Below are 24,959 nucleotides of genomic sequence, written 5' to 3'. Positions count from 1 at the left end.
TATTTTTGTTTTTGCGCACAAAAAGTATACTCGTCATTTCATAACATTAAGGTTGATCCACTGTAGTCACGTTGACTATTTTAACCATATTTTTACTACTTTTCTGGACCTTGAATGATGGTAATTACATTGCTTTCTATAAGGGATAAAAAAAGCTCTTGGATTTCATCAAAAATATCTTAATTTGTGTCCTGAAGATGAACGAAGGTCTTACGGGTTTGGAACGACATGAGGGCGAGTAATTAATGACAGAAATTTTATTTTGGGGTGAACTAACCCTTTAACAATAAAATTAACTTTTTATTAAGTTGCTAACATTTAGTTCAATTATATAACAGGTTAAATGCAAACTAACATTTTTTAAAATAAAATGAAAAAAAAAAAGATATGTATTTTAATTATAAAATAATAAAAAATGAATCCTAAAATACAAAACATCTTGTATAATATTTCCTGTGTATTTTAGATAACTCTGTCATATAAAAGCGTATATGATTTATAAAAGCATATGTGGAGGTTTATTAAATAAAATTGGTTTATTTACATTTCTTCGAATGCCAATATGAATGTCCTGTACAACAGTCTTTATTATGGTGTGGTACAACTGTACAAGTGGCGTACACTGCACATACTGTACCTTACAGCGCTGTGTTCTTCGATTTAATTGACCTTGCTACAAACCCAAGACCACCAAAACTACAAGGAGGGGGGTTGCCCTGAGGAACGCAGGGAAATGTAGTCCATAAACAACCCTTAAGCGCGTGCGAGTCGATCATCGGTGCGAGGGGCTCTCCAGATGTCCTCTCCAGCGCTCAATGCCTGAGTGTCGGCTAGATGTGGCGGTTCTTCTGGTCTCTCTGGAGGCTTTGAACTGGGCCTCCAGCTCCTCCACCCACGCGGTGCTCCAGTCCCACACGGGCAGCGGCTCCACCTCTCCAAAACACTCTCGAGGGGGGAAGAGAACACTCAGGGGGGATGCAGGCGGGGAGAAATCTGCACAAAATGCACGATCACACACACATCACAAAGGAAATCAAGAGAGATGTATGCATACGCATGCACATAGGTACAAAATACACAACCGAAAGCAATCTGTTAATACGTATAAAGTCGCACAAGTCAATTTGACCATAATAACCCTGAATGATGATGCACAATGCTGCTGAACTCATCACTTACAATATACTAGTCATTTAACCTGATGCATTCAGGGAGACTGAAAGATAGACAGAGAGAGAGTGAAAGGGGGAAACAATCAGCAAATGGAGAGAGGAAAGTCCCTGTAGGTTTCTCTTTTGAAAGCCGTGATTGATTTGCTGAAACTTCAGAGAGGATGGTGGGGGAGTTCAGACAATTTGCAGACAGGCCCTCAAATCCCATTATTTCTCATTGTACCAAAGTAGCGCTGCTATTTTTCACTGTCTCATTGGGAGGCGTAATGCTGCAGTGCCTTGTGAATGTGATCTGACAATGAGAATTCTCATCCAAAAAACAGTTCTCCACTTTAGTTATGCAACAATCCCAAAAGGTGCTGAAGTGATGCGTTAAATAGTCTGAATGCGATTGCGTTAAATATCAAAACATCAAATTAAACAATGCTAATAATGCTTTTCTCAGAACTAACCTCACTTTTTTGAGCTATTTTTTGCTATTAGTTTGAACCTACTGGTCTGAAGATGAAGGCTGGTGTAGTTTATCACAAGTATGAATATGTTCTGTTCAAATCTGACAACCTGAAACTGTCCAAAATGATAAAATCTTCATTTATCATTCAAAACCTATTTTGCTTGTGCTGTCTTCCTATAGAATAAAAGCAACTTGCGTTGATATGTTGTTATTTAATGCAATTACATTCATATGCATATTGCCAATGTGCCTATATTCATTCATAATCATTCACAACATTAAGTGTGACTAAAGTGCCCAAACATTTTAAGGCCAATTCATACATAATTATGACTCTTTCTAAAAGATGTGAATTGAAGCGAATATTTACATAATGCTATGCAAATGAGGCAGAAAAACTGTACAGCCTTGCAGAGTAGAGAAACTAGTAAAAAACTGAAAAAAGGTAGTGAGCAACAAAGAAAAGTGAAATGTGATCAGTTTTTAGCAACTAATGCGGTCAGTTTTATAAATAACTTATAAATATGCCCATAAGAAATTTGCAGAACAGGTTTAAACAAGATAAAATGTGAGATCTGAAAGTACTACACTATTATTGCTACCTGAAAGCTTGATTAAAATTAGCCAAAATATTTGCATTTACAAACACTTTAACCCAAATGTTATTTTTAAAAAATTATTATTTATATTTTATTTTATCATGCACTACTTAAATAGTGGACATTCCAAATTAGCAGAGCCTTCATGGGTGCTGAATCACTGTGGACCTGCTGATAAAGCCACAGAACTTGACTACATGAGCAGATTGTTCCACCTAGTGGCCATTTCTGTCAACTACATCAGTATTTGCTGTTAGCAAACTTGCTACTTGAATAATTAAGAAGCAACCTAATTCTACAGAGGCTGAAGAGAGTTTATATCTTGCCTGATAAAGTACCGCTCATAGATTCGGCTGTCAAAGCCAGGACGCGGGCAAAGTTCGCATCGTTTATGAACGAGCAGTCAGAAGAGCTGATGATACTCGTTCGAGCGCTCGCCATGTTGCTCTCGGACACTGAACCCCAGCCGTTCCACAACGAACCCTCCCATTCACTGCAACAAGAGGAGGGCGTGCTTCTCAGAGTGGCTCTCCTGAGGCCGATCGGCTGAGACTCCTGCTCGTCATCCATCTCCTGGTCGACAGGACCGCAGATGTAACCGAACGTAGGCGTGGGAGAAAATGGACGGGGCATTGATGGAGAACTCTGATGAGATGTACTGATGGGAGACATCAAAATTAGCCCTTGTCTTGATACTTTTTCACATAAATGCCCTTTCAGGGGTTCTCTTACCTTTGTCCCTGTGGTTTAGGGCTGATCTCCATGTATTGAGTGTGGCCTTGAGTACTGAGTGTTGTGTCTTCGTAGTCATCAGTGGAGAGACAGAAGGAGGCAGTGGACAGGTGGCTATAGGACGGGCTTAGCTGGGCTGGGCTGTGGTGGTTTGGACAGCCCGGAGTGGCCGTAGCGAGACCCTGGAGCCCAGAGGCAGCACACACAGACTGCTGAGAGCCGATGTCTACTGTCAGCTTGGTGGATCTGGTAGACCTGAGGGATCAGAGATATATATATATATATATATATATATATATATATATATATATATATGAGCATATTAATCATGTTTCCTTTCAGACCACTGGCTAAATTCATATTAGCATACTACTCTTACTTTTTATTTCATTGCTACATTTCTTTTAAATTGTGTTAAATATAATAGTACAGTATACTTTTATTTTAGTTGGCTTACTTTTGCATGCTAACTGCTGAGCATATTAGATTAGCATACTGTTAGCCATTTAACCCACTAGCTTGCCCTTTACCCGACGCAAACTTTTAATTAGAAGATTTTATAGTGTAATTGATCATATGTGTAGGGTTTGATAAGCTACCAGATTAACTGTCCATGTCTGCTGCATTTCAAATGCAGGGGGAACAAGAATTAAGAACTCGTTCCCACAATATATTAAGTTGTTCCCTTGTTTTAGATCAATTGTGGCCACATTTTACTTATTCATTCTTTTTTCTTCTTTTTTTTTGTGTTAATTTGTGGCAATGATTTAACTAAATCAAAACATGGTAACAAATTAGTATAACATGGCCACGATTTACCTAAAATGAGGGAACAAATTAATTAAACATGGCCATGATTGAACTAAAACAAGGAAGCAAATTAATAAAATGTGGCCACAAATTAATAAGTCATGGGAATGTATTCTTAAAGGGATAGTTTACCTAAAAATGAAAATTATCCCATGATTTACAAACTCTCAAGCCATCATAGGTGTATATGACAATATTCTTTCAGACGAACACAATCGGAGTTATATTAAAAAATATCCTGACTCTTTATAATGTTAGTGAATGGCACTCCTGATTTTCAAGTACAAAAAAGTGCATCCATCCATCATAAAAGATATCCACATGGCTCCAGGGGGTTAATAAAGGCCTTCTGAAGTGAAGCGATACCCATATTTACAACTTTATAAACTAAAATAACTAGCTTCCGGCAGATGACTGTACGCCAGTGGCGGCTACTGGTCTGTCAGAGAGGGGAAGCTCATTTTCGGCCTACATCATAAAATTGTCTATTTATTTAAAAGTAAATTCTGCCCTACGTTCCTTTTCAAGAAAATGGTCTGTGACCCTGTCGTACCAACTAGGAGTCTTTTCAAGTGACTTGACCAGTGTCCTCTCAATGGCCAGCAGAGCTAGGCTGCTTAAACGGCCTTGGCCCATTGTGTTTCGGGTGTAGGACTTGAGTCGCTTTAAACAGGAGAAGCTCCTTTCTACACCTGCAGATGTAGCTCCAATTGTTGCCACTAATGAGAACAGTTTGGATGACTTCCATTAAACAGACTTTGTCATACCAGGAGAGCTGAAAAGACCTGTTATTTTTCCCTATCTTTTGCACTAATAGCAGAGAATAGCTTCAGTGATTCCTTATAGTACAGAATCGCTGTCAGTCAAAAGGAGATGCAGTCTTTCGACAGACCCTCCAATCATCACGCAGAAGCTCGGAGTCCGGGCCAGCCCACTCCCCATTCACCCCCAGAGACGCTGAGCGTCCGTGGGCGGGACATAATCGCAGCGTTTATCCAATGACCGTCTAGTTTCGAAGCGCTGAAAAAAACCGTTCAAAGCAGCCCCATTGAAGTCAATGGACACTGGGCTTCAATAGGGAAATGCACTGTGACGCTGCGGGAATGTATGAGAAGGAAATCGAGTCAGCCGACCTGCTATATGTAACTGATTCTGAACGAACTCGTCTTTGAGATGAACGTTTTCTAACGCATTTTTAGTCAATAAAATGTTAATACAATAGTACATATTTGACCATTAATTTTGTGACATTATAAGGGAAGCCGAGCTTCCCTTGCAGTCTTAAAGAAATCGCCACTGCTGTACGCATACTGTGCAAGTTGACTTGACTTGCGATGTATGATGTAGGATGTAGGAGTATTATAAGCTTAGACGCCTCTTGCGGTTCAAACAAATAGGGCTGAACTCAAGCTCATCTTCTCTTATATCGAAATCCTCAGACATTTCTCTTTCAAAATTCTTGTTTTAGACTAATTCATGACCAGTGTTTTGTTTCGCTCTCTCCTCTGCGCTTCCGTGTTCGTCATTGCGTCATTGGTCAGGGGTTAATCTTCCACCATTACTCGATTTGGGTAGGCCGTCTGCTGGATGCTATTTATTTTAGTTTATAAAGATTTAAATATGGATATTTTTCTTACAAAACCCCGCTTCAGTTGGCTTTAATAACCCCCTGGAGCCATGTGGATATCTTTTATGATAGATGGATATACTTTTTTGGACTTCAAAATCAGGAGCGCCATTCACTACTATTATAAACCTGGGAAGAAACAGGATATTTTTTAATATATCTCTGATTGTGCTCATCTGAAAGAAGATAGTCACATACACCTAGGATGCCTTGAGGGTGAGTAAATTTTCATTTTTGTGTGAACTATTCTTTTAATTCATGGTCATGATATCCTTTTTCCCTGCATGTCTCCATATTTTACCCATAGGAAAGTAAAATCACATATAAGATCTCTTCAGTGTCTTAGCTTAGACTGTTTTAGAAGTAACCAGATTGTCAGATTTTTTTCTTCTGATGAAATGACTCTAGTACTCTTGCATATGTATCATTTTGAGTTTGAAAGAGGTCTAAACAACTATCTCATTTGTGTGTAAGATATTTTAGGAGAACCATCTGAGACAGAGTACTTCACTTATATGAAACATAATCAATAGCCCCATTATGCCTCAAAGATTAAAGAGCAACCTCTAAGCAATTAGTTCAAACAAAATGTTCTTTTAGAAAGCTTTTTGTATCCATATATCTGTGTTTTTGCCTGAGACTCTCTGAGTGGGCAGATCTGTGTCCCTTCCAGCTAGCTACTCTGGCCTCTTATTGTACCATGATGGCAGCAGCCTCAGTGTGCACCGCCGGAAGAAACTTCCTGTTTGTGTCCTACGGCATTTAAAACACACTTCCTCCCACATACAGACCTTCTAATAAATAGTGTGGGCCATTTCCTCCTCTACCTCCCTGTCCATTAGAGTTGAGATACAGGCTAAATTGGTTACCAGTCTTTTAGCCTGAGAGCAGAGAGACAGTAGTATACTTCTCTCTTCTGACGCTATAATGACATGGTATTGTCACAGACACTGTCATTACTGAACTGCAGGGGCACAACCCCTCAAAGGTCTGTGAGAAATGGACACAAATCTTGAGCTCTGTGGCAGTAGTGATTTAGCACCACTCAAATCCTGCTGTGTCAGAATGCTGAAACGCTGAAGTTTACCATCATTTTTGAAGACACAGGGAGAAGAAAGACGATCTGAAGTTCTAGTCTATTCATGTGCACTGAACTCTCTGACAAATGAGAAGCTAGAAGTTTACAACTTGTCAGATGTTGGCAAATGGTCCTGAGCACGTTTAACGGTCCTCAACGGTCCAGTATGTGCAGGAGCTCAAACGTTGGGAATCTGTGAAAAGTCAATCTTCCCAAGATTGACGCAATTGATCGTAATCTTATTTTTTTATAGAGGTTGCGGCATCCAGGATAAGAACAAGTAAGTACCACTTTGATGAACAATACAACACACGCGTCCTCCCTCTCTGTTGTAAACAAACACAGCGTCAGCTCACGTGTGAGGTCGCTTCTGCACATACGTCATTATGCGACAGGAAGGTCGCGCTCCAGACTGCCATGAACGCTCTCAGGACCGTTTGCCGAGGCTGTGGATTACAGGTCATAATGTGTGTAAATAATGTTCCGTTTCTTGCACAGACCAATCGGTTCGACTCATAAGACCTAGATGTATAGTCAGGAGCCACGGGTTTTAATTTTGTTTTGCCTGTATATGTTTTTTCAATCTCAAAATTGATGGCACCCATTGACATCCGTTATATGAATCACCAAGTACCACAGTTTCAACTAAAAATCTTCTTTACATTTCTACTCAAGAAAAAAGACACCTTGGATGGCCTGAGGGAGAGTAAATTAACAGCAAATTTAGGAATAGTTCTGAACACAAAGGAAGATATTTGGAAGAATGTTTATAACCGAGCAGATCTCGCCCCCATTGACTACCATAGTTGGGAAAAAAAATACTACGGTTGTCAATGGGGGGCGAGATCTGCTTGGTTACTGACATTCTTCCAAATATCTTCTAAATTCATACAGGTTTGGAACAACTTGAGGGGGAGTAAATGATGACAGAATTTTCATTTTTGGGTGAACTATCCCTTTAACCTAGCTTAATAAATGTTGTAAAATATTTTTCATTGTTAGTTCATGATAACTAATGCATTACCAAAAATGTAACCAATTGAACTCTATTATAAAGTTTTACCAACATAACTAAAATGTCTGTTGAGCTCTAAAAGATCTCTGAACATTTCAGTTTTGCTCTGGGTGTAGGTGTGATTCTCACTCGTCCTCTGAGCTGAGGCTGAGGTTGTCCTCCACAGGAAGAGGCGGAGGGCTGGGTAACATGTCCACCAGCTGCAGAGAGGCGGAGTAATGCAGGATACGTGGAGAACTTGGTGACTTCACAGGATCTGATACACCACCTGAGGGAATGTAGACCAGCTTAGAAGAGATAGTTTCACTACACTTCTTCTAAGATTCAAAGGATTAGGTTTGTTTATATATAATTGAGAATTACATTTGAAACATGAGAAATGCTAGTGTTCAAACCTGCAGGGTGCTGACTGAATCTTTGCTGATGGTTACTTGGTACACTGCACACTGCCAGAGCTTGTTGATTCAGAGGCATTAACGGGGCACTTTTCACCGCGTGCAGCTCTGGAATCGGACAAACATGTCAGTTCTGGACGAAATTAATGTTAATGACTCAGTGAATGAATAAATGTCTCACCACGCTTGTAATTTTTCTCCCACGATTCCTTCAGAACTCCCATGTTCGGCTGGGAAGGGAGGGCACGTTTCCATGGCAATGCCTGCACTTCCCTCACAACGGCGGTTTTGACGATGGGTTCGGTGATGCGAACAGTCTCTGAGTTATGCAGTTGAGAGTTGCTGTGGGGCATTCTGGGACAGCGACCAGGACTATTAAACGTCTTCAGTCCGTTGCCGGTTAGATCCACATAAAAGGTGCCATAGACACCGCAATTGTCTGGTACGATGGGGACGGCTGACCGCAGGGGGTTGGGGTCCTTTTTAGCCGTAATGGGCAGAGCTGTCAGTGGAGAGGTAAAAATCAGACAGATTTACATAATGTGCCAAGATGTCAACGGTAATTAGAGTTGATGAGGACTCTGCGGAGTCGTGACTTTAGGGGTGACAGACATCTTTTGAAGGTTCTCATGAGGACGTGTCTGTCATTTAGAGAGATAACGAGAGGCAAAAAATAGGAGTAGATGAAGGTGCATGGCTGGTGAGAAGAAGATATGGGATAAATAGTTTTTAATAGTTTTAAATTTTGTTATCTGAATTTTGCTGTATCGGAGGAGCATGAACATTCTTTAAATCATTTTCTTTTGTGTTTCACAGAATAAATAAAGACATACAGGATCAGAACAACATAAGGATGAGTACATGATGACAGAATTATAATTTTTTGCACAAACTGTCCCTTTAAGAACATGCTAAAGTTGTTATTGTGTTTCAAAAGGCAGTTTTAGTGTTTCAAGTTTTGAGTTAGAACTCAAGGGGAAGTTGTGACTTACTGGTCCTCCGGAAGCCAGAGTTCTCCTTCCTCGGGGTCCACAGGCCCTGCTTGGGCTCACTGCTGGAGTCTGGCCTCCAGCCTCCAGAGATCCATGGAGAGTCTGGTGCCGCCATTCTAGAATGGAAATAATAAGGATGGCGACTCAGTTACTTGTAGAAGTCCATTTCAGCCACATTCCTTAGTAAATTAGAAATATGAAATTTAAAAAAAAAAACATAATAAATTGAAATTGAGACAAGTTGAAATTATGAGATAAGAAAAAAAAAATCATAATTATGACATAAAATATCAAAATTCTGAGATATTAAGTCAATTATGAGAATCTGAAATTATGACAGTAATAATTATGACAATGTCAATGTGTGGAGATGGGTCTCCTTAGTTACTAGCTGAGCTAGTGCATGTCAAATGCAACATTTAGTGTACAGATAGTGTTTTTTGGAAATCTATCATGGCGACAGTATGTTTTTGGACATGTACTATTGTGGTACCATGGTATTCTCTAAAGTATCATAGTATATGAACATGGTTATCGTTTACTACTGTGACATACAGTGCTCTGCGTAAATGAGTACGCCCCCTTTGAAAAGTAACATTTTAAACAATATCTCAATGAACACAAAAACAATTTCCAAAATGTTGACAAGACATCTGTTTAACTTATAACATGAAAGTGAGGTTAATAATATAACTTGGAGAACACAATTTTCAGTTTTACTCAAATTAAGATGATGCAAACATGAGTACACCCCACTGAAAGTAGCAAAGCTAAAATTTAGACTACAAATTTAACAAGAATTCAACCACAGGTGAGTCTAATCATTCATTACACAGGTGTCCAGCAGACAGTTGACTATAAAAGGGTGTTAAAACCCCTTCCCATTTCATGCTGTCAGCAATGGCACCACATGGAAGAGAAATGTCACAAGACCTGAGAAAGAAAATTATTTCTTTACACCAGAAAGATGAAGGCTACAAGAAGATCAGCAAAGCTTTACTTATCAGTCAGAATACTGTAGCAAAAGTGGTATAAACATTTAAAAAAGATGGAACTGCAACCATCACACAGAGACATCCAGGTCGTCCACGGAAGTTAACACCTCGACAGGAGCGTCTTCTGATGAGAAGGGTTAAAGAAAATTGGCATGCAAGTTCACTGCAGTTATCTAAAGAAGTAGAAAGAAAAAGCCAGCCTAGAGTTTGCCAGGGCCCATGCTGACAAAGATGAAGACTACTGGGACTCTATATTCTGGAGTGATGAGACCAAGATAAATGTTTTTGGAACTGATGGCTTCAAAAATGTATGGCGTCGCAAAGCTGAGGAATTCAATGAAAAGTACATGGTGCCTACAGTGAAACATGGTGGTGGGAGTGTCTTTATGTGGGGCTGCATGAGTGCTGCTGGTGTTGGGGAGCTGCATTTCATTGATGGCATCATGAATTCACAGATGTACTGCTCTATACTGAAAGAGAAGATGCTACCATCACTCCGTGCCCTTGGTGGTCATGCACTTTTCCAACATGACAATGATCCTCAACACACATCTAAAGCCACTGTTGGATTTCTGAAGAAGAACAGGGTGAAAGTGATTCAGTGGCTCCTGATCTGAACCCAATCAAACACCTATGGGGAATTGTGAAGAGATTGTGTTGAGCATCACTCTCCATCCAGCATCCAGTCTCTAAAAGAGGTCATTCTTGAAGAATGGAAGAAGATAGATATTGCAAAATGTCGCCAACTTGTTCATTCCATGCCGAGAAGACTTGGTGCTGTCATTAAAAATCATGGAGGCCATACAAAGTACTAGATGTATTAGTTTTTGTTGTGGGGTGTACTAATCTTTGCATCACCCTAATTTGAGTAAAATGGAAAACTGTGTAAACTAAGTTATATTATTAACCTTAATTTCATGTTATAAGTTAAACAGATGTTATGATAAACTTAGTCTTGTCAACATTTTGGAAATAGTTTTTGTATTCATTGAGATATTGTTTAAAATGCTACTTTTCAAAGGGGGTGTACTCACTGTATTATGTCCTTTTACCTTATTTATTAGTTTTTTTTACCTATGTTTGATGATGAGATCTTCACTTTCCAGTCTGTATAAGCCTATAAATCAAACAGAAAATTATGATTGCATGATTATGAGCGTAAAGTAAAACAAGGATTTAGATGGGGACTTTATTATAGATTACCTGAGCTTTTGCCTCCCGTGTTGGCGTGTCTGACATGTCTCCTGTACAAAAACAGGGCAGTAATCATCAAAATACACCACAGGAGGGTGCCAGCACTTCCAATGAATACCGGCTCTTTAATCACAGCAAGGAAATGAGACATACTGAGTATGCCTGTCTGATGCGGTGCTGACTCCTGCCTCGACTCTAAGAGAAAAAAAAAAGAGAGAACAACAGGTAACATACTGAGTAGTTTACATTTTAAAATTATACCTCAGTGTTATTTTATTAGCTTACCTATGAGCAGTTTGTATGGGTCGCTCTGGACCCCTACTCCTGCCCCGTTAACGGCAGCCACTGTGACCCAGTAAAGCCTGCCGGGCTGCAGTGTGCTGATCTCAATACTGTGAGTTCCACTGTCCACCGTCCAGTTAAAAGACTTCAGTTCCTCAGACTCCACACACCACACCTGGCAGAAAGAACAGCATAGTAAAACATTAACAAGCAGGCAGCATTCTCTGCTAATGCTTGTATGAACAGCAACAAAGAAATTAGTGGAGTCAATTTTGTGGTCAGAAACTCTGAATGGTGGACTAATTAAAAAAAAAAAAAAAAAAAAAAAAAAAAAACGGTTCTAAATACTGTAAAAAGACAGAATCTCTGAAGTTTTGTAGCAGCCTGTCTGATTTTGGCAGGGTCGTGCCATTTTTATGTGATCAGAGAGTCTAGAAATGTCTGAGGCTGAAAATAAGCATTATCTAACTGCTTCCAGGCTTCTTTTGATTAAAAATTAATTTTTTAGGAATTAGAAAGAAATTATATTTTTACTTACAAGTATATTCCTCCATATCTGCTGGAGAAAAAGCCTCCTAGGGCATTTTTAGCTTTAAAATTATTTCACAATGTGTCACTTCATGCAGGTAATACCTGATATCCCTGAATGATCCCATTGTGAGCGTCATGAGGCGGAGGATCCCAGCTGAGGTGCACTGTGTCATTACGGTCAGTGGGCATTGTTATGGACACATCCTGAGGTGGTGCGCTGGGAACTGAGAACAGGGCATGTGGTTACATTTGGCACAAGGTGACACAGTTTGGTTTTAATATTCCAATAGTTTAATAGAGTTCTGTATGATTTTTTCATGTTTTTAAAAAAGAAGTCTGTTATACTCACCAATGCTGCATGTATTTGATCACAAATACAGTAAAAACAGTAATGTTGTGAAATATTACTGTAATTTAAAATGACCATTTTCTATTTTAACTTATTTTAAAATGTAATTTATTTCTGTGATGCAAAGCTGAAATTTCAGCAGCCATTAATCTAGTCTTCAGTGTCACATGATCCTTCAGAAATCATTCTAATATGCTAATTTGGTGCTTAAGAAACATTCTTTTAAAAGAACAGCATTTATTTGAAATCGAAATCTTTAATTTAAATGTCTTTACTGTCACTATTTATGATTTTATTAATGTGTCTTTGCTGAGTAAAAGTATATAAAAAGGCTATATAAAGTAACCACAATAATATTGTGTTTTTTTTGGTCCTATGATAATACTATGGTATTGTCTGAAGTACTTCGGAGAACCGTGCAAATACTATGGTATATGAATATAATATTCATTAATAAAGCAGCATGGTACTGCCGTCTTTGTACCATGTTTCCACCACAGTACTTTTTTTGCTCTCGATTCTCACCTATCTCTGGCACTCGTAAGTGTCTGGTGTTGCTCTCCCTGCCGTACAGGCTGCTGCCGTAGGGTCGGACTTTGAACTCGTACTTGTAGCCTCTCTTCAGAGGTCCCACGTGGGTGTGAAGACCAGGCTGAGGAACCTTTTGAGCTGTCCACTCTGAGCTGGCAGGCAGGAGAGAGCGATACAGCACCTCAAAGCCTTCAAGATAATGAGGCTGTGACATAGACGACTGCAACTACATACAGAATGACAACAGAAGAGAGAACAGTTACTTAAGAAAATACAAATATTTGAAGTGTGGTGTATGATGGTCAGGGATGAGCTGAACTGCATTACCCTCCACATGACTTGAGACATGTTGGAGGCTGTACTCATAACTGTGACGTTCTCCAGGCTCACACGTAAGGCAGACAGCTCCTTGTGTAGGTCTCTCAGTCTAGTGCTTCCTGTATCTGTAATATATATTAGCCAGACATTACTAATCTCAACAGGGTGAGTGGAATACAATGGCATGCTGGGAAATGGTGGAAGTGTGCATGCTTTATTAGAAAAAAAGTGATTGCCTGCTGTTTATTGAATGATGACTTGTATTCTTACCCTCTACAAGAAGCTGTGCGCTGGCCACAGACACCCCGAGCTTATTCTCTGCAGTGCAGGTGTACCTGCCCATGTCTTGAGGCGTCACGTAGTGGATTTGCAGACTGTGGTCTGGGTTGATTAAATATCTGGCAAATGCGATTGTAATAAGAGCTTAGGAATGTGAATTGTAAGGAATTGCATGATCTATTATGCATTATGTTTATACTGGTCAGTACAATATAAAATACATACTTTTATTCATAGAATTTATACAAATAAATTATAAATATCATTCTGAAATATATATATATATATTTTAACATTTATTTAAAAAATGTTCATAAATAATACATAATTGTATAATTTTTGGTTATTCGGATTATTCTTTATTAAAGTCACCGTGAAATCAAAGTCGACAATTATAAATAACTTATCCGTGCAAATTTTTAAAATTCATGTCCTCGTAATCTTTAATCAAAATGACTTCCCCTCTTGCAGCGACATCTCTTCCTATCTCCGATTACGTGTTTACTGGCGCGAAGGTGGGACAACCTGTCATTCACCGAAGCCAAAACTTTTTGATCGCCCCCTGGTGGCTGGCTGCAGTATAGGTCGTTAACCCCGCCCTCTCCATATATCGAATGAGATGCAAGCCAAACTAAAAAATCAAATTACACTTCAAAATAATTTTTTTCCGAAGATGGTTTTTGTCATTTTAGGTAGTTCTTATCATGCTGAGGTTTGTTCAAGTGTTAATTTTTCCAATATGTTTGGTTTTTGTTAGTTATTTGATGCTAAAAAAGCAGAGTGTAACGTAATGATTGACAGCTGTGCTTGTGATTGAGTCTGCGGGAGTAGGGTGGGACTTTTATACCACGGCTCCACCTCAGGATCACTACTGCGCAGACTCAGGGGCTGTTTACACAACACCGTTTTCAACTAAAAACAGAAAACTTTTTATGCATTTTGGTCATTCATTTACACGACGATGGCGTTTTGGCGGCCTGAAAAAGCTTTCGAAATCGGGTTTCAAAGTGCAAGTTTTTGAAAACGATACTGTTTCATCTCCCTGTTAAAGGTGCTACAGAGGATGTTTTGTTTTATACATTTTTGCAATATTACTTGAAACTGTCTTTACTAACTGATAAAAGACTATTTATTAGGTGCACTGAAAGGAATAATATTAATATACATCATCTGTGTACGAGGTAGGGCCTTAAAAACATCAGCCAATCGTTTACATGATCATCGCGTTAAAGATTGGCCCACTGGCTTGTCAATCACTGCCATTACGTTCCTTGTGAAAGACGTGCGCGGATTGGCCCTCTGGCTTGTCAATCACTGCCATGACGATCCATGTGAGAGACGTGCGCGGCTGTGCGCTCCAGTAACTTTCCACACTCTACAGGCACCGCATGCAATGTTTTTATCAGGAGTAACAACTGCAGATTATGAGTCACCTGCAGTGAGTCCGACATAATGAATCCACTAACACGACACAGCGAATGCCGGTGGTAAACACTCATGTTTCAATACTCGTGCACGAGTTTTGGGAGGCGTTCCCTCGAAATGAGCTGTGAAGAAGGGGGGTTGTTCTTACGCATGCACTCATTTCAAAAACTCACTAACAGTCTTTGGTTTCTCAGTCGAGGAAAAGATCCTCTTTAGCACCTTTAACTACGAAAATGTAAATTTGTGAAACGATGATGTCACGTGCACGTGTTACGTTCAGTCTATAGGTGCGCAATGTTTCTTTACAAAGTGACATCGGCTTCTAAATTGACTACTTGCATAATGCAGCATTTTTAGTCGTTTTTGCGGATCCTTGTGAATGGGGATCATTTTGACAATGTTGTCGTCTGTATACGAAAAAAGCAAAGAAAAAACGTTTCCATTTTTAGTCTGTTGTCGTGTAAAGATACCAAAAGGCTCCAAATGACATCATCAGCAGTGACAGTTTCTGGTATATTTTGCCTTCATTTTTGTACAGTGGAACAAAGTGAAGACACATCGTCCATCTTTTTTTATTTTACAGACTATGGATCACAGCAACAGCAAACCACAACAATACAATCAATTCCCGATGGACAATATCAAGTCCCACCCCACATTTTTTCTGTTCGAGTAACCATTTCACAATATGTCACAATAGGGAAGAAAAAGCTATCGCAACTTTCATTTCATGCCAACTCATACATGATATCAGGACATAAAGGTAGTCTAGTTCATTTAAAAATGAGTTCAACTCTAATTTAGCATAATGTAATCATATTTGTTAATGTTATTAAAGGTCCCGTTTTTCGTGGTTTTTTGAAGCTTTGATTGTGTTTATAGTGTGCAATATAACATGTGTTCATGTTTCGCGTGTAAAAAAACACAGTATTTTTCACATAATTTACTTATTCACTGTCATAAAAACGGGCTGATGACTTCCTTGTTCTATGAAGTCCCTCCTTCAGAAATACGTAACGAGTTCTGATTGTGCCAGCGGTTCCTGTGTTGTGATTCGACAGCTCTGAGCGCACCGTGCCCGGAAAAGTCACGCCTCTTACCATAACGTGGAGATGCACGCGCTCAGTGTTATTGTAAACATGTCTTTAATTTTACCCTATCAATCTGAGCCGGAATCAGACCCGGTGATTGGACTGCGGGATGAAAATGACAGCGTTTCGACGACATGGCGACAAACACACTCTACAAACGCAACTCTTGTGTATTCCTGTGGGCGGAGGTTAGTCAAAAAACTGTTTTAGTGACGTCATTAAAGAAGGAAGTAGAGGGATGTAGTCCAAACTGGCCGTTCGATGTAGGTGACTTCTGTTAAATAAAATATCTCGCTTGGCATTGAACTTTGAGCTTTAAAATTTTACAGATTTTATTTATACTCTAACAACAACATTACACACTAACTAAAGTTTGAAACATGGGATCACGAAGAACGGGACCTTTAAGGGGGGGGGGGGGGGGTGTAATGCTTTTTCATGCATTCTGACTTATTTACACTGTTAAAGAGTTGCATTCTCATGCTAAACATGGCCAAAGTTTCAAAACACGAGTTGGCCATATGACGGAGTATTTCTGTGCCAAATACACTACTTCCGGTTTCGGTACAGGATTCTGAGAGTTTTTTTCGAGTGTGTCCTGTATGATGTCAAAAGAGAGCAGAATGGGTGTTTGGGCACTTCTCCCTGATAAGCGTGTACACACACATCACCCAGAACAAGAGCAAGAGAACGCCCATCAACGCGTTTCCTTCGGGATACGGAAGCCGAGAGATTTTTCATCAATGGCTGTGTCCCAATTCAGGGGCTGCACTCTTTGAAAATGCGATCTCCAATACTTGTAAACAAGTCCCAGTTCGGCGCTGGATTTGCAGATTGGGGGCGGTGAGTAAAGCTGCATCAGATGTCTGTGTTTTGTTGGCAATCGGCGCGCAAGTGCATATAATGTAAACAACACGAACGTTTTTGTTCCCTTTTTATTTATAATGATGGCGCAGCTAGCATGCGATCTCTACGCATAAGCTGCGCATGCTCCTGACTCTTTAGCTCCGCCCACAGCACTGACGGCAGACACGCCTCCAGAATCTCGGCTTTTTTCGGATTGGTTTAGCGTATCTATCTATCTTTTACAAATATGACAAAACTAAAGGGTGCATTGAAGGATGCATTGTTACTCTATTTGTACTCAAGATTAACATGAGAGTGGCAGAAACTGTGTGTGATACCCCCCACTTTAAAGGAAGATATCATGTAGTTTTACCGAGAAAATCAAACATTTTTATATTAGGGTTGCTGGCTTGGTTGAGAGTTTGGTTCGGAAAAGGCCCTGCTATGATTCAGTTTATTTAAAAGAAATGACTAGGTTTATTTATTATTTTATGTATTATTTTTCATTTATTATACTCTCAATGCGTAATAAATGACTGTAGCCCCATAAAAACCTGCAGCTGCTGCATTCAAATAATCAACAACCAGCATGTTTGTGATGGCCATTATGAGGGTTCTGCACATGCATCTGACCTGCCATTGGGTAGACGTCCTTGGTCTCGGCTCCACTCTACGGAAGGCATGGGGTCTCCGTCAGCCTCACAGAAAAACTGTGCTGACTCCCCAAGCTGCACTGAGACATCCTCTGGTTTACGTAATAACATTGGCTTAGCTGAGGAAGAATAAAAGATGCATGGGTCTCTAAGCTTTACTAAGTTATTCATAATCTTTTAGAGCAAAGTGGAGATGTATCTGACTCAAATAGTGTCTTAGAGATCACACCATGTTGCATCAAAGCACATTAACAGGTCTCACCTAATACAGACAGCCGAGCGGCCCGGCTTTCCCTCACTCCAACTATGTTTGAGGCTATACAGCTGTAAACTCCAGAGTCATTCTTCTGGGCTGGAGCAATGATCAGTTTACCATTCAGTTCCTATACATGAAGATAAGCAGAAATATATTGTGATCCAGGCTCATAAAACACTGTTCAGGTACTAAGGATTCACTTCCTGTGTTATACTGCCCTCTACAGACATATACCAAGAAAAAGATCTTAACAGACAAATCAAGCACAAGAAATTTGAAAACAAAAATAGCTCTTACACTATAATGTTCATTGCTGCTGTTGATGAGGATCCCGTCTTTCCTCCAGGTGATGTTGGGCTCAGGATGTCCGACGGGTGGGCTGCAGTTCATCACAGCCACCTCGCCAACCACCACCTCCATGTCACTGGGCTGCACACGGAAGTCCTCTCGCAGAGCTGAAAATCACACATGATCACACTGACCTGATTTTCAGACATTACTGAAATATGTATGTTCTATTGTGCTATAAATAGTGCTAAAAGGATAACAGTAAAAATGACAGTAAAGACATTTATAATGTTACAAAACATTTAGAACTTTGAACTTTCTACTTATCAAAGAATCCTGAAATGCATCACAGTTTCCAAAAAAAATTATAATCAGCACAACTATTTTCAACATTCTTGAGCACCAAATCAGCATATTCAAATTATTTCTGAAGGATCATGTGCCACTGAAGACTGGAGTAATGATGCTGAAAATTCAGCTTTGCCATCACAGGAATAAATTACATTTTAATATATATTAAAATAGAAAACAGTTATTTTAAATTGTAATAGTATTTCACAATTTTACTGTTTTTACTACATTTTGTATCAAATAAACACCTTGATGAGCATAAGAGAAAAACGTCCCTAAACTTTCCTGACCGCAAACTTTTGAACGGTAGTCTAAATGCTAATGGTCAGTTGTGATCAAAAAATGAACATAAATACTGACAGTTTCATTGGGAAAAAACTGTTTATAGTTTTTCCCTCATGAACATCTTTTTGCTTTAGTAATCAATGCCCATTGTCAACTCATTTGACGTAGCTTGTTTGTCTAGCAGGTGAATTGATGTACCCAAATTGAAAATTTATTGTGTGCAACAATTGATGTAATGTCTCAATCAGGTCCTGCTCCAATCCAGTGGAATGCAGAGTAAACGGGCCTGCTGAGGAATCTGTTTGGGCTACAAACACAGCATGCTGTCACAGCTCAATTAGTGCTCTGTTTGTTTCGGGCAGGAAAGCAAACTTTGACATCTGATCTCCAGTAATCTCATGGACCATCTTAATAAGCTTCCTCACTCTCTTGTTCCTTCAGAGCATTTAAGTAGGTCTTGATGGGTCATTCATTGTTATTGGGGTCAAACAAGTGAATTTATGTGGGAACTGACCATTTGAGATAGTTTTTTTGGACCCCATTGACTTATTCAGTGTTGGAGAATGTTACTTTTAAAAGTAATGCATTACAATATTGTGATACTCCCTAAAAAGTAACTAATTGCATTACTTAGTTGCTTTTTATGAAAAGTAATGTGTTACATTACTTTTGCGTTACTTTATCTCACCTGGGCTTGCTTGTTGTTGTTTTTTTTAATAACAACAAAAAAGTTCAAACAATATGACGGTGAGTAAATGCTGACAGGATTTTCATTTTCAGGTGAACTGTCCTTTTAATATTAGGAAACATCCCACTTCAAACCTGCTATGTGAAGAGAGGCGTTTCTGCTGGTCGCAATCCCGGCGCTGTTCCGAGCAACGCAGGCATACACCGCTTCATGGGACTGACTCTTTCTGCCGGGGACGACGCTGAAGAAGAACAAACTTCCTTCTGGTAAAACGATAGGCTGTGACTTGCTATCCATCTTGTCTGTATCAAGTGGTTGGCCATTTCTGAGCCACTGAATGGTGGGCTCAGGGTTGCCCTCTGCCCTGCAGGATAGCGTGGCCGGATTGCCCACCCGGACCACCACATCAGAGGGATGGTGGACGATACGGGGTAGGCCACTATCTGAAACAAGCCTGGAACCTGGAAGACCAAAAAAAATGGAGAATCAAACACCAGTGACATCCACTAAACAAATTCCAGTCCTGAGAGCTTGTTGAATTCTTTTGTTTAGGATGGCCAGATGACCCCGCGATGAGTAAGGGAAAGACATTTCCTGTGCCGGAGGCTGTTTTTCCCACTCTGACAGGAACAAAGGCCCAGCACTTACAAACAAAGTCATAGACCAACAGGACATCCGTCACCTGTGCACCAAGTGCAGGAATGGCCCTCTGCTATTATTGGCCCACTTACAATGTCTCTTTGTACTCTCACGCCAAAACATGCCAATCACATGGGCATGAGAGGGTGTCCTTGAAACAAAAAAAGAATTTGGTTTGGTCTTACAACAAGTCCTTGTTGTCTATCGGGTTTAAGAAACATAAATGATGTTGGTAAACGTAAACTGAAATAAGCCAAGTCTGTTCTTGATGCATCAAAAGAGGAGGTAAACTAGGGTGAAATGTACAATAGAGAATCTGAGCTCTACATTCTTGGCAAAAATGTGTTTGACTATTAAAAGTTTCTATTGTCTCTGATGGGGCAGTTTCCTGAAAGAGAGGAAACTAAGAGTCTCACAGTCCTGCTATGTCATTTTCACTGTGAAGGAATTTGGGGAAACACTGGAAGTATGTAAAAAAAAAAAAAAAAAAAAAAAAAAAGAAGAAGAAGAAGAAGAAAGTAATGCTGCATTTTTAACAGTATAATGTGACATTCTACATGGGGTTTTAATATACTGTTTTAAGGAAACAATGGACATCATTTTAAAAGTTCTGTCCATAAAGATTGCTTCTTATAAACAGGTCTATGTAAGTCTCTTAAGAGGGCTTCTGGACGCATGGAAATAAAACTTACTGAAATGTCAACTTTCATATAAGATAATGGGGTTTAAACGTACAGTAACTTTATATAGTGTACTGTTTGCATAAACAACATTATACATTCATTCTTAAGGGAGTAACGCATAGCATTTTAACATATTAGACATCGTCAAATATTTAAATAAATTTGTTCTCATATTATCACAAAATAAATTAAATAGCATTATTATTAATATTAGAAAAATAATGTCGCAATAATTTAATCTTATTATTATTAACATCATACAAAACTAGAAAACAAATCTAATCGTTTCTAGAATAGTAATTAAACATAAAAATATATAAATCCGTATCTATCGTATGGATTGATTTTTTTTTTTTTTTTGTAAAATTAAATTTAAATTAAAGATTAATTAATATTCGGTCTGAATTCCATTATTCTTAATCATTAACATGACGACAGTTACACACTGAAACAGTTTGTGCTTACCTTCAATATTATAAATAATCCCAAAAACCCAACAGAGCTCGATAAAGTGTCTCGTCATATTACGTGTCACGTCGAATTCAGTTTATGAAAATAAACAAACGCATCGCTGTTACTAACAGCGTTACAAATCCGCAATAAAAACGCATTAGTTCTACAGGTTATGGAGGTTTCACAGTCATGTCTCTGTCGTTTCAGTCAGTGAGTGTTGAACAGAGCGCCATCCGGATTGAGACCCGCCCCGGTGACTCGAGCAGCAGCAGCAGCCGTTGATGACATGATTACTGGAGTGGATTTACACCTCCGATGACTGACGACCCAGCGCTAACTAATGACAAACAATTGGTGAGGTAAACTACACATGTGTGACTTAGAGTTTCCTGAAGTCGTGCTTTTGCCCTCTGTTTTTGTTTTGGATTTGAACTCAAGACTACATTGTTTAAACAATGGCACATACTTTGGGCCAAATTGTGTTCATTTACACATGAGACGGAGTGTTCGTTTCAACGACTTTTTATACTACTGTGTCTCCAACTTTTATTTATTTTTTATATAGCGACTACTTCTAGACAACTTTTATTGCCAGGAAGAGGTAGGGGTTATGTATGATAGTGATTTCACTATTTATTGAGTCAGTCAATTAATGTGTAATAAAAGTTTCTAGCAAAATGTATGTGATGACAGCATACTGAAACAGGAAAGCATTAGACCTCACAGCCAAGAAAAACTTCCTCTTTACTTCCTCTTTAAAAATATATGAATACAAATTTACACTAAACTTCATATGAGCATGAACTATTTCCAAACAAATAAAAAAAAAGTTGTTAAACTTAACAGAATAGTACCATGAACCAGTTCTGCTCAAGTTACAAAATAACCTTTTTATCCATTAAATCACAAACTTGTCCCTTAGATTCATAAGATTCTTAAAGAATACAACAAAAATACATAATGAAAATGAATTAAGAAGGTTTACAAAAGTGAAAGTTAAGCACAGCTGTTACTGTAGAGCTAAAACAACACTGAGGGGCAACACTTGCTAATTCCAATTACTATTAAGTCTGTGTAAATACGGTCGCTGAGGGGGTGAGAGAGGAGAGAGGAGAAAACAGAAAGTGAAAAGAGAAGAGAGAAAAGCAGAGGCGGTGGCAGTTCATTTTCTCGAAAGCCACATATAAATAAAGTGTTGTTTAGAGAACTGTCTATTGTGTGGCCTAAAAGAGCAGGCCACACTGATGGACACATATATTGATCCAGAGAGCAGTGCCTTGATGGCCTGTGGATCACCAGCTTTCAGCGACTAACAAAAGATGCTGAGGGACTATGGGACTGCATACCACAACACAGAATTAAATCTGCACCGCAAAAGAAGCCCAGGCTGATTTACCGCCTAGAGTAACTTTTCAGCACATTTTACTCATAAATAAGTCTCTTTGAATTGCATTTCGTAACAGAGACCGAGTATGAGCTTAACATTATTTATATACCAAAACGGTCTCAAAAAGGGTATAAAGCATGCTTTTAATAAGTAACAAGTGGTCAGAATTTTATTATGTTAAAAATATAAACTTCTTCATAGTATCCTGGTCAAAAACAAAATGAAATATGTTTTTTGATGTTTTGTATTATTATTATAACATTTAGATTATATATATTTACAAATAAATAAATAAATAGAATAGCAAAGGAAGAAGAAATGGGTTTAACAGCAGCACCTTTTTTTTTTCTGTTCATAATTGTCCTACTTTCCAAAAGTCGACCAACTTCAACCATTCAATAAAGCACTCGCAAAGTTTGCTTGGATAACCATCCAGTAAAAGGTCAAATATACCATAAACTACACCAGCTAAAGTTTGATAAACAGTGAAACTTCAAAGCAGTCATGTAAACGGCGCACACTACAGTACCGTCATGCTTAATAAACTCTTCACGTGTAAATTAAATCAACAGTGACCACAAGTGAAAATCATGAAGTGAAAAAGACTTTATCAAGTTATCACTGTCTTTCTGATTTCATGCTTTGGACCCCATGCTGATATGCCGAGAGAGCGGCTGCCGAAACTATTAAGTTCTGAATACATTTAGATATATAAATGATTATTCTTCAACAAAAATTAATTTGTTTATGAGGAATTAAAGAAAAGCATCACGATTTTACATCAACAAGTTTCATAACAATGCTATATTCCGCCCAAGAAATCCATTCGCTTTACCTTTCCTGCGATGGGCTCTCTCCCTGTGTGATGCCCGCTGGTGTGCCAGACGATGGCGAAGGTGCCCTCTTTCGTCTGACCTCTCTGACCTCTGTGCCACCTGCTCGTCAGGTAGGCACGCGCACTGGCATTGGCAGTGGCGCGCCGCCTCGGTCCAGGTACACAGCCATGCCACCCACAGCAGCCATGCTGACACCTGCATCTTCAGCTTAAAGCTCCTCTCCTCTGGCTCTGCACCCTCCACTACACCATCCCAACTGTGGCTAAGACCGACGCACCCTTCTCCCCACAGTGCTAAATTATCGGGAGATTGTTATAAAGAATGTTTTTCTTTATATTCCACAAATGCTTTGTATTTACTTTCCCTCCCTCTTTTATTTAGCGCTCCCCTCCGCTCTCTCCCTCCTCTTTCTCGCCTCGCTTTTCTCTTTTGGGAAAGAAGTTGGCGGAAACAATGATTGAAAAACAAGTTTCAGGCCCCATGCTGGGAGCGCGGGAGAGGAGGAGAGGGACGGGGACTGTCTCCACCAACAACATCTGTGTCATTCGTTCTGCACGTCCCAAAGACGGAAAACAAGGCCCGGGAGCGAACGGGGAGGGGACGGAAGGGGATCTCCCATACCGAAAGGGATCAGTTCCATTAATCAAGTGTCTGCTAGTCGACTGATCAAATCCTTCAGAATGACAAACTCTCGCGCTCTTTAAACATCAAACGGGCAAAAACGCATCGCCTGACCGCTATAGGCCCGGACCACAAAAGGCGAAGTAGACACCCTTCATTTCTGCATCAAGCTACTCTCTCAAAGGCATGAGAGAGGGAGTGTTTTCAAACAAAACTGACCCTCTCCAAAGGCTTTGGCTGCTTGTCGGTCATGAAAGGGACGGCTTTTGTTTGGGGGGGGATTCGCACTTTCTCAACACAATTTCTATTTTACGCCTAGAGGAGAGGTGAACGGACCGAATCGCTAATGCAACTGGAACGTTCTCATTTGTCGAAGTGAAGACGTTTCGCTCGAAGTGGATATCATTTCGATTTTCACACTTAAACATTTCAATTATCGGACAACAGAAACCTAGTTGAATTTGATTACTGAGCAGCAAAGTGAATGAGGGAAGATGCAGGCCTTTTCTTTTCCTTTCTTCTTTTTCGGTTCACATACATTAAAGATTTTTCACCGTTCACGAAGCAAAAAGCAAAAAGGGAGAAATTTGTTCCTGTTTGCGTGCACAGTATGTGTTCCACTCGTCACAGAGGTGGAATCAAATGGGACAGAGAAAGCAATTTGTCTCATGCAGTTTGGTCTTGTGTTCCACTCACCAGTCCTGCTGCTTCAGCACAGAAGAACAGAAGAAACATGCTGAGTTAACAGACCTGACCTGATCGGGATTTAATTCCAAAAACCTCCCAATTCATTTAAGACTATAAGCTACAGGGAGAGAAGTGGGCGATAGATAAAATATTACAGGATGTACACTATCAGCCAGTTTCTGCGAATGAGGAGAAAGTTGTATTTCGACCTAAATGATTAGTTCACTTTAAAATGAAAATTACCCCAAGATTTACTCACCCTCAAGCCATCCTTTCTTCTTTCTCATAAACACAATCAGAGTTATTAATAAATATCCTGATGCAACCAATGAGTATGAAGGTCAAGAAAGTGCATCCTTCCATCATAAACGTTCTCCACACGGCTCCGGGGGGTTAATAAAGACCTTCTGAAGTGAA

At 39.5% G+C, this 24,959-nt stretch overlaps 2 protein-coding genes and 1 long non-coding RNA gene across 6 annotated transcripts in view; 2 read left to right on the top strand and 1 right to left on the bottom strand.

The window, feature by feature from the left end:
• Window positions 1-204: 204 nt before the first annotated feature.
• On the bottom strand, window positions 205-23,790 carry robo4 (roundabout, axon guidance receptor, homolog 4 (Drosophila)). Of its 2 annotated transcripts, none has more exons than XM_048180743.1 (19): window positions 23,234-23,790; window positions 19,371-19,697; window positions 17,922-18,079; window positions 17,631-17,751; window positions 17,349-17,487; window positions 13,345-13,472; window positions 13,084-13,199; window positions 12,751-12,982; window positions 11,979-12,100; window positions 11,349-11,520; window positions 11,073-11,258; window positions 10,944-10,986; window positions 8,875-8,990; window positions 8,064-8,384; window positions 7,883-7,990; window positions 7,617-7,755; window positions 2,958-3,212; window positions 2,552-2,883; window positions 205-993 (listed from the first exon to the last, which is right to left on the bottom strand). In XM_048180743.1, the coding sequence occupies exons 1-19, from the start codon at window positions 23,433-23,435 to the stop codon at window positions 773-775; spliced, it is 3,438 nt and encodes a 1,145-aa protein (XP_048036700.1). In that variant the 5' UTR covers window positions 23,436-23,790; the 3' UTR covers window positions 205-772. The 2 variants fall into 2 exon arrangements, with proteins under 2 accessions (XP_048036700.1, XP_048036701.1); XM_048180744.1 differs by lacking the exon at window positions 23,234-23,790 and adding an exon at window positions 21,024-21,312 and having other exon boundaries at window positions 206-993.
• LOC125262185 lies at window positions 11,154-19,469 on the top strand. Of its 2 annotated transcripts, XR_007183530.1 has the most exons (4): window positions 11,154-11,288; window positions 11,972-12,135; window positions 18,797-18,998; window positions 19,329-19,469. It is a non-coding gene; the product is annotated as an uncharacterized LOC125262185 (long non-coding RNA). The 2 variants fall into 2 exon arrangements; XR_007183529.1 differs by lacking the exon at window positions 19,329-19,469 and having other exon boundaries at window positions 18,797-19,198.
• Window positions 21,342-24,959, top strand: part of pknox2 (pbx/knotted 1 homeobox 2) — a 119,922-nt gene continuing 116,304 nt past the window's right edge. Inside the window, exon 1 of one of the 2 annotated variants that reach the window (XM_048180748.1) lies at window positions 21,342-21,365. The gene's annotated coding sequence lies outside the window, so the exon portion shown is untranslated. Of the gene's footprint in view, window positions 21,371-24,959 lie in introns of both variants that reach the window. The other variant, XM_048180746.1, reaches the window with a different exon arrangement.

Source organism: Megalobrama amblycephala, linkage group LG2 (genome assembly GCF_018812025.1).
Source record: "Megalobrama amblycephala isolate DHTTF-2021 linkage group LG2, ASM1881202v1, whole genome shotgun sequence".
NCBI lineage: Eukaryota > Metazoa > Chordata > Actinopteri > Cypriniformes > Xenocyprididae > Megalobrama > Megalobrama amblycephala.
Note: the sequence above shows the minus strand (reverse complement) of the source record. Positions and strands in the feature narration are given on the sequence as shown.

Coding starts and splice junctions, on each gene's coding strand:
- robo4 (XM_048180743.1), bottom strand. CDS start 23,435: ATGCAGGTGTCAGCATGGCTGCTGTGGGTGGCATGGCTGTGTACCTGG. Junction 18,080..19,370: donor CGCCTCTCTTCACATAGCAG/GTTTGAAGTGGG, acceptor TGTGATTTTCAG/CTCTGCGAGAGGACTTCCGT. Junction 12,983..13,083: donor TGTCTCAAGTCATGTGGAGG/GTAATGCAGTTC, acceptor TTCTGTATGTAG/TTGCAGTCGTCTATGTCACA.